The sequence below is a fragment of the Marmota flaviventris genome, chromosome 6 (genome assembly GCF_047511675.1).
Source record: "Marmota flaviventris isolate mMarFla1 chromosome 6, mMarFla1.hap1, whole genome shotgun sequence".
NCBI lineage: Eukaryota > Metazoa > Chordata > Mammalia > Rodentia > Sciuridae > Marmota > Marmota flaviventris.
Window position 1 is genome coordinate 143916334 of NC_092503.1, and position 15190 is coordinate 143931523.

At 35.9% G+C, this 15190-nt stretch overlaps 1 protein-coding gene across 1 annotated transcript in view; it reads right to left on the reverse strand.

Moving 5' to 3' along the window:
• Positions 1-505: 505 nt before the first annotated feature.
• Positions 506-15190, reverse strand: part of LOC114102621 (uncharacterized) — a 287939-nt gene continuing 273254 nt past the window's right edge. Inside the window, exons 19-21 of the mRNA XM_071613859.1 lie at positions 13666-13872; positions 1515-1660; positions 506-565 (exon numbers count right to left, since the gene is read on the reverse strand). Of these exons, the coding sequence (XP_071469960.1) occupies positions 529-565; positions 1515-1660; positions 13666-13872 (390 nt within the window). The 3' untranslated portion in view covers positions 506-528. The remainder of the gene's footprint in view (positions 566-1514; positions 1661-13665; positions 13873-15190) is intronic.

A 15190-nucleotide genomic window follows, 5' to 3' on the forward strand; every position in this document is an offset into this window, starting at 1 on the left:
TATAAAATCGGCAAGTATGTCTATTGATGTTTTAGTGAGCAGGAGCAATAATGTCAACTATTAAAATGTTTCTATAAAGTTTATTCATTTCTGTGAAGTTGAGATCTGTTGACAGACATATTAACGTAAGTTGGTTGGCTTCCCATAATAGCTATATAGGATAAAAAATACAGACGGTATATACACATGATAATTTCTGCCAACACAAAGAGAAACAGATGTAATCCTTGATGCAAACTTCTTATGTTAGACCATCGATAGATAGACCATGATTTAAGATGCGGATTGAAAAGCCACCAGGATTGGATGTGTTCCCATGTTTCTAATGATTGGTATCAATTTTGAGCCCTCTAATAAACATGGCTTCTGTTTAAGGATGTGGCTGAAAAGGTAGTTGCTCTCCGACTTCCTCACAGATGTAGGGAAGGTCCAAGGGCCTCGATAGGCACTGCAAATGTTGCTCTATAAAGCAGACAGAGGATTCTTAATGATACAGGGCTTTTTATGATCCGTCAACCTTCTGATACTTCATTGTCCATTTGCGTTAATAAGTCCCACTATGAGCCTTCAAATGAAAGAGAAGAAAGCAAGGGAGTAAAGCGAAAAGGGGAGTATTATAAGGAATGAAAAGTGGAGGTCTACTTTGATCTCTTTAGGAAGAATTGAAATGCATGCAGAAAGCCCAAATCTGAGCCACCAAGTTATGCCTTGGTTGCTGTCATCCTAGAGTACAAAATATATGCTTTGCAAACTAACCCACTAAGTGATTTGGTTTATTCATTGTTGTTATTTAATTTTTTCACTTTGTTTTCCCCTAAAGTTTCTTTTAGGGAAAAAAAAAAGTGTGACATTTTCCAGAAGCACAAAAGGACAAGGGAATTTATTTAGACTTGAGTTTGTCATCTTCTAATCACTGCCCTCATTCCCTCCATATGAAAGAAAACTGCTCCCAAGAGTGTTAGAAATTATCCCATCCCTCTTTAAATTTCCGAGTGGTCCAGTAGCTCCTTTGGAGGTAAGCAAGATGAAAGAGGTTTCCATTCTCTCTGAGAACCTGTTTGTGATGGGCATGACTCCTATCTGTTCTTCCTAATACCTGCTATTGACTTCTGGTTGACTCCATCTTACAAGGCAATAGGGTCATAAAGGATGTCCCACTTGGTTCCCACCATGACATGTGCACCATGAAAAGTAAGACAAACCACAGGGATGTGGCATTAAGTGGCTCCTTCTTAGTAGATGCACTCACATAGCAATGAAATTCTTATTTTTATTTTTATTTTTATTGTACCAGTTATTAACCCAGGGGTGCTTAACTACTGAGCCACATCCTCAGCCTTTTTAAAAAATTTTTTATTTAGATACAGTGTCTCTCTAAATTGCTTAGGGCCTCAATAAGTTGCTGAGGCTGGCTTTGAATTTAATCATTTCATCTCAGCCTCCCAAACTGTTGGGATTATGGCTAAGTGCCACCACCCCTGACTAAATGAATGTGTAATTAGCAGAAAAAATACCTTTTTATATTAATGGTTCCTTTCCATTCCTCTTCTTTAGTATTGAACGATTCTCTCAGCACGGTGTCCATTTGAGTTATGTGCTCCTGAATAGCTATGATCACTTCTCTGTGGACAAACTTCAAGGCACTGATATCACCTAACACCTTTAAAAAATGGGGATTAAAATAAGCAAAATATTAACTTACCATTTTTTGAAGAAAGTTTTTAGGTGGAATGACCAGAAGTGGTTACTTTTTTTCCTATTTTAACCCCTGGAAGAAAAATCAAACCTGGAAATCCCGTGAGATGTCATATTATTATCCTAATTCCTCAGTTTTGTATGATTATGACTTTATGGTTCAGTTTCATTTCTGACCTTGACAATAATTTTACAACAACCTTATTACAAATGTAAAATTATTTTATATAAAATATGCAATATAATAATACAGAACATAGAGTCATAAGAGGCAATTAAAATATGTTCAAAAGGCAAATTTTTCTAATTCTACTAAAACCCAAAATGCCAAAATCAAAAATAAACTGGGATTCTTTTATGCTTTGAATAAATCTTGTTTGATGAAATGCATGGAAAACAAAAACAGGGAACACGCAGTCTAGCATTCCTTTTAATAGGAACTCACTGTCCCTAGGGAAGTTTCTGTATACAGAAGACTAATTGCCCTGGACTACAGCTCACAGCCATGCCAACATGCTGTTCCACTCATCACACACAGTTTGGGTTTTCTTCTGGACTATTTATAATAATCACCAATTTCACTGACTTCATAAGTCTCTCCTACATCTTGAAGGTATCTAACATTGCCAAGCATTCTGCTAAGGGCTGGTTTTCCCCCACAACTTATGAACTCTTGAACTGAAAGTCATCCAGATGAGAAAGGCAGGGAGCCACGTCTGCATACTAATGGGCAAGTTGAATGTCTTTCTCTGGATAACAAAGCAGACATCTGCTTATCAGATAAGCTCTGGTTACAGAAACCATTTTCTCCTTCTAGAATGACTTCTCCATCTCCTCAGGAGCCTATAAGTCCTATAGCTACCCAGTCATGAAACCTCTGCCCAGGGTGGGCAAATCGAGAAAGGGTTCTGGTTAGAATACTAGAAAAGAAAAATCTCCTTCCTTCCAAGGTAATGAGCATCAGGAGTGACAAAAGCCTAAAATAATGCCATAGTATGAAGAAAACATTCCCAAGAACAAAGGCAGCACATATGAAAAGAGAGATTTGAAAACATCCATTGACATCCTGAATGCTACCACCCATCAGAAGAGCTATGACGATTCCTATTTATTTGAGTTAATAAATGAACAGAAATGGATCAGGTGCTAGAAAAAGACAACTAGGTAGTATTGAGAAAATAGATACCCCTGGACTCCATGATTTTTCCTGCTCTATGGAATCTCTTCAGCAGCCTTCTCAGAGTAAACTTCTCCCACTGGCACCTGCGAGGACATCCTTTGCCTTCACTTGCTTCCCCGTCATTCTTTCTGAGCATCTCTTGCATTTCCTCTTCAGTATATACCTTTCTTTCTTCATCTTGATGCATGATCTTTTAAAATCTAAACTCTTTTAAAAATCTTTGTGCATGATCATTTTAAAATCTTGTTAGGAAGCATTCTGTGCCCAAGAAACTTACTAAAATGCACTCTCTACATTCTTATCCAGGTTGTCTAAAAATGCATGCCAGAGTTAAAATTCTAGAGCTCTTCCCATTTTGAGCTCTGCCTCTTGAAATACCTTTCCATTTAGGTCCATGTATATTACAGATATCAAATTGGATGGCACTCAGTCTTCACTAGAATTATGCATTCCAAAATGACAAGGTTCACTTTTTCCTAAGTTCCTTTTCATTTACAATCTTTCTTTGCTGTTGTGGCTGAGATTCAGAATGAATAAAAGAAAAAAAAAAAAAAAAAACCTCAATCCCCACTTTATCTTTTAGGAAATGAATTGTGGGGATGTCTCCTTACTTACTAGTACCTCTTTTTTAACACAAATTCCTTAAAGAGTCCAGAGTGCTTGGAGAAGAAGAACAGTGGGGGCAGGGGTGGTTTTGTTGCTGGGAGTTTGAGGAATTTCACTATTGTCATCTGGACTAATCATCTGGAAGCATTTGTCTACCCAGATGCAGAGTATCAGGGTCATGGGCCAGCAGCATGGAGTCTTCTGGTTACTCTGGTTCTTCTAACTTCCTTCTGCAATTTCAACTATTGCTGCTATCCTGGTCATGGCTGACGCCATAATGTATCAAATATGCACTTATATAAAATGATATGGATGCACACGTGATACACATCCAATTAATAAATATATTTTGGCCTGACAGATTTACGAAAGCGTGAACAAACATTTAACTAACCTCAATTGCAATTGCTAACGAAACTTCTTTGCTGTCTCTTCTCACTTTAGCTCTGTGCAGGACAGTTCTCTTTCCAATTACAGCAAAATGCTGCTAAAGAGATCCTAGAATATTTTTAATTTCTCATTAATCTGAATAGTTATTTATTTCAAGTTATGTATGCTGGAAAAGTAAGCAGATTATTATGGTCATATTTATTATTTTATTTTACAGATCACATTAATTAATGGAAAAAATGTTAGAAAACAAATATTATGAAAAAACCTAAAATGTATGACAAACTCGTGCTTCAACGTACCATGCTTTAAAAAAAAGAGAAAAAGCCAACCCGGTATTGTAGCATGTTTAAAGGCAGAAAAAGGACAGTGAACTATGATACTCACACCGTTTGATATTTCAAACACATTATCCAATTAAGCTAGAGAAAATGTCGTTTGTGTGGCTGTGACTCAAAAGACTCTCAAAGTGCCGGTAACTTCTTTATTCACTCCAGCTGTGATTACATATTTGTTCAGATATCTGACAACAAATTAAGACACACACACACACACACACATTTAAAACATAACACACCACACACCATCTATACTTTCACAGTCCCATATTCTTTGCCCTAGTTATTCCACCGTCAGAATCTACCATTAAAATATGCACTATCTGGGCAGAGGAAGGTACTCTAAATTCTAGCCCTCCGTGAAAGTAACAAGAACAACAAAAATGGGGAAAATCTATCAGCATCAACTTTTTTTGGAGAAAAGCTACTTCTGGCACACTGTCAGGTCCTACCAAGCAGTGCATGAGACAACAATGTCTGCAAAGGCAGGCAAGTGTCTCTCAGGCTGCACAGAGCCAGTGTCCATTGGTGACACTATGACAGTTCAGGCAACACAGCATGTGAGCTCATTCTGCCTGTGTTTGTGCCCAGGCCAGCCCCCTTGAGTGTAAAGTATCTGGATTTAACTCTTCTCGCTAGAGAAGGTCTTAAGAAAGAGGTGGTTAATAGCTTGCTGATAAGGTTAGATCTATCCTCAAGTGTCTCATTGGGGGAAAAAAAAAAAAACCCTGAAGTTGATATTATTTACAATCAGGCTGGTGAGATGGGTCAAATTGGCTACCAAAAATAAACAATAGTGATAAAACTTCAGTGAGAAGCCATTATGAAGATGGATAAAGGAATTAGGAGGAAAAGGAGGAATGAAACTGGAAAAATTCTGGAAGCAAATGTTGAGTTCATATTCCACTCCACACAGGACTTTGGCATTCTGAACATTTGTTCACTGAGTGAACAGATAGCAATATATGGAGGTAAAGTTCATTTTGGTTTTGAAATAAAGAAGCTGTTCTCCCCTTCTTGGTCTATTCCCTAAAGACCTAAAAAGAGCATGCTACAGGGACACTGCTACATCGATGTTCATAGCAGCACAGTTCACAATAGCAAGACTGTGGAACCAACCTAGATGCCCTTCAATAGACGAATGGATAAAAAAAATGTGGCATTTATACACAATGGAGTATTACTCTGCATTAAAAAATGACAAAATCATAGAATTTACAGGGAAATGGATGGCATTAGAGCAGATTATGCTAAGTGAAGCTAGCCAATCCCTAAAAAACAAATGCCAAATGTCTTCTTTGATATAAGGAGAGTAACTAAGATCAGAGTAGGGACGAAGAGCAGGAGAAGAAGATTAACATTTAACAGGGATGAGAGGTGGGAGGGAAAGGGAGAGAGAAGGGAAATTGCATGGTAATGGAAGGAGACCCTCAGGGTTATACAGTGGAGGGGGTAGAGAGAGAGGAGGGGAGGGGAGGGGAGAGGTGGGGAGGGGGGAGGGGGGAGGATGGGAAAGGCAGCGGAGCACAACAGACACTAGTATGGCAATATGTAAATCAATGGATGTGTAACTGATGTGATTCTGCAATCTGTGTATGGGGTGAAGGTGGGAGTTCATAACCCACTTGAATCAAAGTGTGGAATATGATATGTCAAGAAATTTGTAATGTTTTGAACAACCCACAATAAAAAATTAAAAATAAAAAAAAAAGAAGATGTTCTCGATGGAATTCAGATGCTATACTTGAAGCATAGTAGCTCAACGAGGAGCAGAGTCCACTGAAATCAGGTTAAACTGTAGATTTCAAAAAGAACTAGAAACACTACAGCACTCTATATGTTATAGGTTGAATCAGCATCATTTTAGAGAAAGAATGTTTTGCATTTTGAAAAAGGAGAGCACTTATGTTGATTTTTTTTCTCAAATTGTTAAATGAGCAAAAATCCAACATTTGGATTTATTCTCTGGGATTTAGAGCTGATGGGAGTTTGTATCCTTGGCTGTGTCGATCAGCGCAGCTGTGAAAATCAGAAGCCAAAGCACAGAGTTCTTTCATTTTTGCAAAAGTATACTTTACTCGGTCGTAAAATATTCAATGTTCTTAAGATTAAATATCTGAATATTGCTTCTGAAGGAGCAGCTGTCACCTTAAATCTAAAGTCTAGTTTGTTTACTGGCTGTATTTTATATCCTTTTAGAAAATGACACAAAATGGCAATAAAATCATTGTAAGTATTCTACGGGGGAAAATAAATGCCCCTTGGTTACAGTGTACATATCTTGATACATAATTCCAGTTTATTTTCCCTGGAATTATGTTAAATATGTAAAAAGCCTTTTCTCATAAAGGTAAAAATGCTAGATGTTTCCAAGTTGTAATTTAGCATTAGTGTCAAGATCACTTCAGAAAATAAGCTACTGTTACTATTTCATTTCTTTTAAGTGTCATTGAGCATACACTATGTGAGTTCAGACATAAAATAACTTACATGATTTTGTATCAGTTTCATATGAGATTAAAAATAATTTATAGTCTACATGTGTAAAATGAACTGATGCTATGTAACTGTGTTTTCTTCTTTTTTACATTGTTTTATATTATCATTAAATAATTGTTTCATGTAATTGTGAAAGAATTTGTCCCAGTAAGTAAAGATGTAGAAACTAATGCAATCCATGGATTCTTAAAGAGATGTGATCAATATCCTTGTAGATAGTTCTTAGAGTCATATTGACAAAATTACAAAATATGCCAAAATAATTTTATAATATTTCTGTCCACAGGTATGAGAAGATATAATAATGTGTAGGGTTATTTGTCTGATTTCACTTTTCATGAGTGGATTTTAAAATTTTTTTTTTTTTATCTTTTAAGAAATCAGTCTTAGGCAGTCTTCTCAGATGAAGTAGAATAAAAAATAAATATTCTGAAAATACTTATCTTAAACATTGACTTTGGAATGCAAGGGTTTTAAACTTCTTTTAATGCAAAACCTTAAAAATTTCAAAATATTATAGTAAATTAAGATTAATAATTAAAAATAAGGATGAAAATAACTCTTTCATATTTAGATCTCCTTATAAGATATTATTTCCAAAGTCCAATTCAATAAGATGAAAAATATATAAAATTAGAAATGAACTTATTTTTGTTTTAGATAAAGCAGTCAATCTTTACCAATTGTGCAATAAACATTTAATTCTTCACTTCTATAATGTGTATGTTAAATATTTAATCATGTATTTTCATTTTTATGTCACGGCTTATTTTCTGAATTCTTCTTTGTATTTAATACACCTTTTAAAACAATTCCTATGACTTAGAATTTCAATAAAGTTTTTTATCCAATATATCACACTTACTTTTTGTGATAGTCTTGCATATAATAGTAGAATAATTCTTGTGTACAGCTTTCATAAGTTACAGTTATTTGGAGATTCAAGATAAGTCAAAAATTATGGAAATCATTTTACAGGTAAGAGTGTTTCAAAAATATATAGCTGAGAGTTTTCTTATATGTATAAATTAACAACATGAGTCCATTTAAATCAGGAATTACTAATGATTGTTTACCACCAAATATAAGTACAAGTGAATCTAGAGAAAATGCATAAGATTGGACAACAGTAGTTATTTTAGGAAGGACCCTAGAATCTTTAAAATGTTGCTAACAATCACATGTCAACATATAGTAAAAGCAATCAAAATAGTTCTTCACGCTTTTCTTAAGGAAACCACACATAGCTATAATAAAATTAACTTAATCCCTCAAAGTTAATATTTTATACATTATAATTGAAGTAATTTTAATAACTGAATTTAATAACAGAATTAAAAATATTTCTTAAGTCTATTATATCATTTAAAATTTACAGTGTGTTAGGTTTAAAAAAACAAAACTGCAATTTTTCCCCTTCAGCTTACCAATAATATATAAACAATGATAAACAAAGCCAGAGGCAAGAGACTTCTTGCTTAGTTTTTGTGGGAAGCTAACCCTTTCATAGCAAGTTGTACTAACCTAATTATTTTGGACAAATAAAACCACCTATTTTGACACACACATATGGGATTAATAATTTTGTCATTTTATTTTTAAGAAGAGCTAAGTTCCTATATTTTACATATTTACTAACTTTATATATATGAGTAAAAAGAACAATTTTTGGAAATTGTGGAACACATTATTCCACAATTATATGCAACAATTATTTAATGATAATAAAAAAAACAATAAAAAATGTGAAAATAAGAAAACATAGTTACTTAGCATCAGTTCATTTTTACATATGTATCCTATAATTATTTTTAATCCTAAGAAACACTGATTTAAAATCATGTAAATTTAGTTTATATGCAAATGTAAATACATAAAAATTTTTACGAAAGTCTTTCCATTGTTGTATGTCATGAAAATGTCCTGACATTATATTCTAATTTTAGTTTGATAATTGAATTTCACTTAGCTCTTGCATTCTTCTTTAAAAAAAAAATTTGCTCATAATAAGGTCTGAGTTTTAGATATAACAAAATTATATCCTCTACAGCTTAGTTTAAATAGACAATTATTCTTAGTGAAAGGAAAGGGCAAAATAGTACCAGGATCTTATTTTTAAACAATCAACAGAAGTGGCAACTATTAAGTTTGAATTTGGAATCCAGAAGTAAGAGATATGAGTGTCTTTTGAGCATTATTTTATGCAAAGCCATTAGCATTGCTATTACTATTTCCTTTTCATGTTTATTTTTAATTTTGTCTTATGAAGCACAATGTGCCCAAAGGATATACTACTTCTTACGCGGGTGTTGGGCACACCATGTCAAATGTCTTAAACGTCTGGACAATGAAACTGTGACTGTCTTCCATTTTGTTTAAGTGAATTAATTTTCATGTTATCTTCAGAGCAGTCTAAGTCTATGCACAATAGGAAATGAGAATGGCTTTCCTCTCATGTGCCAGACTTTCAACAAAAGGGGAAAAAAATGATGGGGTAGTTTTATCTCTGAAAAAGTATGATAATATCAATAATTTGTATTAATTTAATGAATGTGGTTTATAGGCTCCACGGTTCCATATTTTCTTATTGATTCATCTTCCACATTATTATGCATTTCTCTCTCTCTCTCTCTCTCTCTCTCTCTCTCTCTCTCTCTCACACACACACACACACACACTGCAAATTGTTTGTTTTTTGTAGAATATGGATATGAAAATTTCCAAATAGGCTAAATAACAAATTAAAACAGACTAGCTAAGGCAGAAAAATCTCTCAATTATTTGTTTAAAGTTTTGTCCTGCAATTAATTCATTGATTCAAGGACAAAGTGTATCTCCTCCCCATTTACTGAAAGCTTCCTGTGGACCTGAGGGATGTTCAGCTCCATCGTCTGTCTTCACACTGAGGGGAATAAAATCTGAGGGCCAGTCTCTGCACACCTGCTCTTGGCACCTTGAAGGCCCTGGATTCCCTGTGCAGCAGATAAAAACCCAGAGTGGAGTCAGACCCATCTAATAATAAAATTGTGTCTCAGTTTTTCCTTGTCTCCTCTCTTCTCCTGCTGCTTTCCATCAGGCAGAACACTTAACCACTAATTGGTTAATCTGTTATTGAGGCAAGTATTAATATTCTAATTTTGCAGACAAGGAATCAGGCCTCCTGCTGTGCCTCCCCTGGCCCTGGGTAAGGAGCTCTTCAGATGGGAGCTTCAAAGTAGGTGAGGTTGGCCTCCTGAGACCTCACTGCTTGCCTAAAGCCGCGCACAAGGGCTTCACAGAGCCTCCTTAGATCGCTGAGTTCCTGGCTCCCAGTTCCCTGCTCAGACCACCAGGCGACACTGCCTCTAATGACAAAAAAAAAAAAAAAAAAAAGCCCGTTTTCCCATTCCACCCCAACTAATGCTCCAAGGACTTTCTTAATTGCGACTGATACCCTGGGATCCAGAAGCTTATTTGTAACTTGATGAAAGTGCACCAGTCTTGCCTGGGTTTCTAGGTTTTGTAGCTCTAAAAACTTTACAGTAACTTTGTCCTTAGTGAACACTGCAGGATAACCTTAGCCATGCAACAAAGAGACCACACAGTTCCTCTGTGTAGACTCCATGGAATCCATGGCGCCCAGAGGGACTGACTTAGTAGAGAATCAGGAGAAGGGCTCCCTGCACTTGAACAAATGACCAGCTCTGACAAGCAAGAGAGGGAATTTTTCTTTAAAAGCAAAATATGTGGAAGACCATAAGAGCTGTGTTGCTTTAGGTCATAAGGTGGGGCATACAAAAGATTATGAATGCGTATCTATGGGGAATTCTCTTTGCAATCGAACTTTCATTGCAGACTCATGACATATGATATCCTTTGAGCAGAATTAATTCTTTTCCAGAAGTGTAGCTTTCCATGCAAATAAAAACTTATATATTTGCTTCCAATTCAAAAAGTTAGGATCTTGTGGAGAAGAAAAAAGCAAAAAGGTTAATATTTGACCTATATTTCATACCAGAAATGGGAGAGGCTTAGAAATTGCTTTGAGTTGTAAGTTAGAGCTGTGTTCATGCAAAACGAACTTAAATTACTGGATACCATGTGTAAAAACCACCACAAAATCTTTGAGAATAGGGTTTAGGTTCTAGGAATGAAGTTTTGTTGCTTATTTCTTGCTATATCTGATATGTAAATAAATTAGACCCAGACACAGTTGCTTGTTTCTTCCCACACCAGAATATCTGACCAAAATGTGGCATGGATCTTATTATATCTCTAATCGGGTCTAAGTTATATCCTAAATTCAGGTTCTTTCACGTAATACAGTGTGAGTATTGTGAGATGGTAAGAATCTCATGGTGCCTAATTACCAATCATGTAGCATAATTTGGAATAAAAAAATCCAGTACAATTTGGATAAATTTTCTTGAGCATCGAGTCTGTATTTAATACAAAGATAAAGAAAAAGAATTCAAGGATTGACGTTAACTTTAAAGCGAGAAGGTGACAGCTCATAAGCCATTATTTTTAAAACTTTAAGGGATTTTTTTCTTTCATCCAGAAAATATAAATCTACCTATATGCTGATATTTGAAATTTCTTTCCAATGCATATATATAGGGAAAGATTATATGTGGACTTCTTTTCACTGAGATCTCAAAAAAAAAATATGCCAGAATCCCTTCCAATTCAGGTTTTATAGCTCAAAAGGCCAATAATAGACCTGGCAGTGTCTGTTAGGGGTCAGGAGGGATAGGAAGGAAGGTGGGTGAATAGCCATACAGGTGCCTGCAAATGAACTGTGTAATCCTCAATTTTCTCTAGGACAGGTCTTGCTTTATGGTTCCTGTCCTCTACAGGACACAATTTAATACTGGAAACAAGTGTAGAAAGGCTAAAGAATAAAATCTAGTACTCTCTATAAGTGGAGAGAAGGGGCAAGGGGATAATTCAGTTCAGAACAATTTTAAAGATTTCATAGAACAAGAGGCAGATAGAGTCAAGCATGAAGAAATAAACGGGTAGCTATAAACTGCATACCCAAGAATGGGCTAGACCGCATTCATCTGCTGAAATTTGGAAAAGGGAGAAAGCGGGTTTAGTATTTGCTGGAATTTCAGCTGGTCACAGGATCCTACCAACGCCCAGGTCCACCACTTACTGTTATAATAGACAACACTGTGGAAATCAAAGGTAATAAAAGAATCAAGTATGTCGATAAGCCTGTAGTCCCACCTCTGAATTCTTCCAAAAGTGAAGCTAGTATATTTTTGGCATAATGTCATTATGAGCACTTGAAAAGATGTTTAGAAGTAGAGTGAATCTAATTGTTTGTGATCTATAATATTTTGTGATCTTTATTGCACCTTTAAAAAAAAAAGAGCTAAAAGTACTTGCAAATGTTATCTCATTAATCTGTCCCAAATCCCTGTGAGCCAGGTAGTATAAGTATTCATAACCCAGTTTTACAGATAAGGAAATAGGCAGAGTAGTGAGAAATGACTAAGCCAAGGTTATGGGGCAAATGAAAGAATGAATCAAAGGGCCCTGGTGGTCACTGTGCTCTTGACACCAGGATACCTTCCACCTGGGCTCTTTGCTGGGGCTCCGGGACTGCAGGAATTGCAGGATGATTTGTAGCAGAAAGACAATGCTGGAGTCTCTGCTTTTTGTGTTATTTCAGTGCACACATATTTAAGCACATTTTGCAAATTTTGTAAAAAAGGTTCATCCCAGCAGTTTGTTCTGCAAAAAGGTTTCGAAAGCAAGTGTTTCAGAAGTCTAAGAAGAATCCTGTGCAGAAGTGCCAATAGCAGCCAAACTCCCAAAGAATGACATTCGATACAATCTTCACCTGCTTACCTATTGCTGTGTTGTGATATGTGCAGTTCTTTCTTATAGTGTACCTTGGTAGGAGTGCGAGGAGGACGAGCTCAGGGGAATCTTTTCTGGCTCACCTGTGCCTTTTAAAATGCCTATATGATGATTTAAGTGTTCAAATATTGTTGAACACTGGTATAGTAGAAAGGAGAAGTCCCCTGTCTGCAAGACTGGACTCTGAACAATTTGAAATTTCCTCAAGGTTATGTTGAAAGGGATTTTTATGAGGACACACTTCCATTGACTTCACAACAACAACAAACAACACAAAAGGCTAAAGTTCAAAGGGATGGCGGTGGGAACAGAAATATCCTTCCAATGCCAGTTAACTAGTATTATGTCACTTTTTAGTAATTTGCATGCCACAGAGATCAGAGAACCAAATGTGCTGTGTATCTTCAGTTTTTTTTTTCTCCTGTATTGTTCATTTCCACCAAATTATAACACTTCCTCAGACTTCATGATTGAACAGCACTTAAAAGAATGGGACAGAGCTTCAGATTTCAATAGGCTGTAAATTTAGATACTCAGAATATGTTGTCATATGAAATTTCTTTTGAAACTCAAAATCAGCCCGTCTGCTGATGGACTTTTTAGGAGGAAACTTGACTCTGAGATAATGCTCCTTTTAAAATATTTTTAAATATTTATAAACTATGTATGTTTCTATAGCTTGAAAGATTTTTCGGGGTGGGGGGGAAGGAGGATAAGATGCCACCACTTCATTCACTTTGTGTGAGCTCATTTAAGCAAAGGAGTGTGCACTTCCCGAGGCATGCCCGTGTCCACAACACAGAACTCTCTTTCTTATCAACCTGTGATGTTTACTAATGTAACCTGAGTAGAAGTTATCACAGGCAGAATTCTGAAGTTTCAAACAGAAACTTCCCCCCCCAATGTATTATCTTTGTGTACTTAGGCAAAAACTGAAACACATCCTCAAGCCCCCTACCACATTAGAAACATTAGTTATAATATGTCTGCAAAGTAACATTGGAACCTTTGAAATCACACTCATATTATGCCTATACTTATCTATATATCCATGCACTACAATACACACAGCATTTACAGCAAAATATTTTCAAATACACATACCTCAACAATGGCACCACCGGGGAGCCTGAGAAAATGGCGGTACAGCTCTTGGAACCCACTGGGATAAACACTGTATATAGACACATGAGAAGTAACCTCTTCTGGACCAAGTGCAGACCCAGAGATTTCATTCTGATGTTGGAGGTCACAGCTGGAGACACTGGACTTGATGCCATGGCTTTTCCAGATGTAATCATACACTGCCACCTAGTGAGAACCAAAGCCCCCCCCCACCCCAGTCCCCCAGCCCCAGAAAGAAACAGAAAAAAAAAATTAATTAACTTCTGGCAAGAGCATAACCGATTTTAAATGATTTTACAATAAATCTGAAAGTCTCTGCCATCTGCAGTACTTGCACTCAATTCCATGCATATTTTTATGGCATATATCTAAATAGTGAAGATAGACAAATCCCCGGTGTGTGCTCCATAAAGTTAATTCTACACAGATGAAGCTGTAATTGGCTCCCATATTAACCCAAAGTAGGAAGATCAAGCAGGCTGTAACAATGACAGTGTTGATTAACAAAAATGCTTACGGGTGGTTTTATGAATGGGTGTTTGTGATTTCTCATCCAAAAGAACTCTTTGCTCTTTTTAACTTACTTGTACTGTGCTGGATTCTAAGTTTCTGACATCACTAAGACAGGGCACAGGATGCATTAGAGATCCATTGTACTGAGATGCACAGCCAGGACTTTTGTATGCTGTATTTACTAGTTTTGCTTTGTGGCAATTCTGACTTTCGTACTTATTGGACTTTATTCTCCAGTAGGTTTTCTCAGGTAACGATTTCATTGTCTAATATGAAGTACCCTGTGGGGCCTTCAGTAATGTTAATTGAATTATGAATGAGTTGAAAGACACTTTCCTATTACATGTTTAAAATATTGGGGATGGAGATTAGACTATACCCCTCTAAAATTTGTTCCTGGCTGACAAACTTCTGGTCTTCAGATACTTTGGTCGTCTTTTCTGTAATTTCTGAGTTATATAGAAGCTTTCTAAAATTTTCCATTAGCATATTCACAGGTACCCCTAGTTTCAGAAATAGAGAAAAGCTTTGAAGGAATTCTTTCCTCATTGGCTCTTTCTACAACAGAAAGCATTTATCTATTGTTCCAGAAAGTCCATGTCAAATGTGTGTTTATTTCAAAGTTAACTCCTCTTAATATGGCTTACAAATACTTTAAATCATCAGAAATATGGATTTAATAACATAAAAGAAAATTCTGGCTAATCACTATTAAATTCAAGTCAAGTCTATTATTAACAATAAGCTCTGAAGATTCCAGTTAGTGACTTTTCTTTTGGAAATTCAAAGGCCTGATTAAAATCTGGACGGACAGAAAAAGAAGTTGAGAATGTCCTGAAAGAATTTGAAGAACATAAAAGAGGGACATCTCATATGATTAAAAACAGAGAATCCTTTGACAGATATGATTTTGAGACAATATAAACAGGTCCAGAGACTAACAATGTAGCAGGAATTCCCGGTAAGACATTGACCCACATTTAACTTCAGG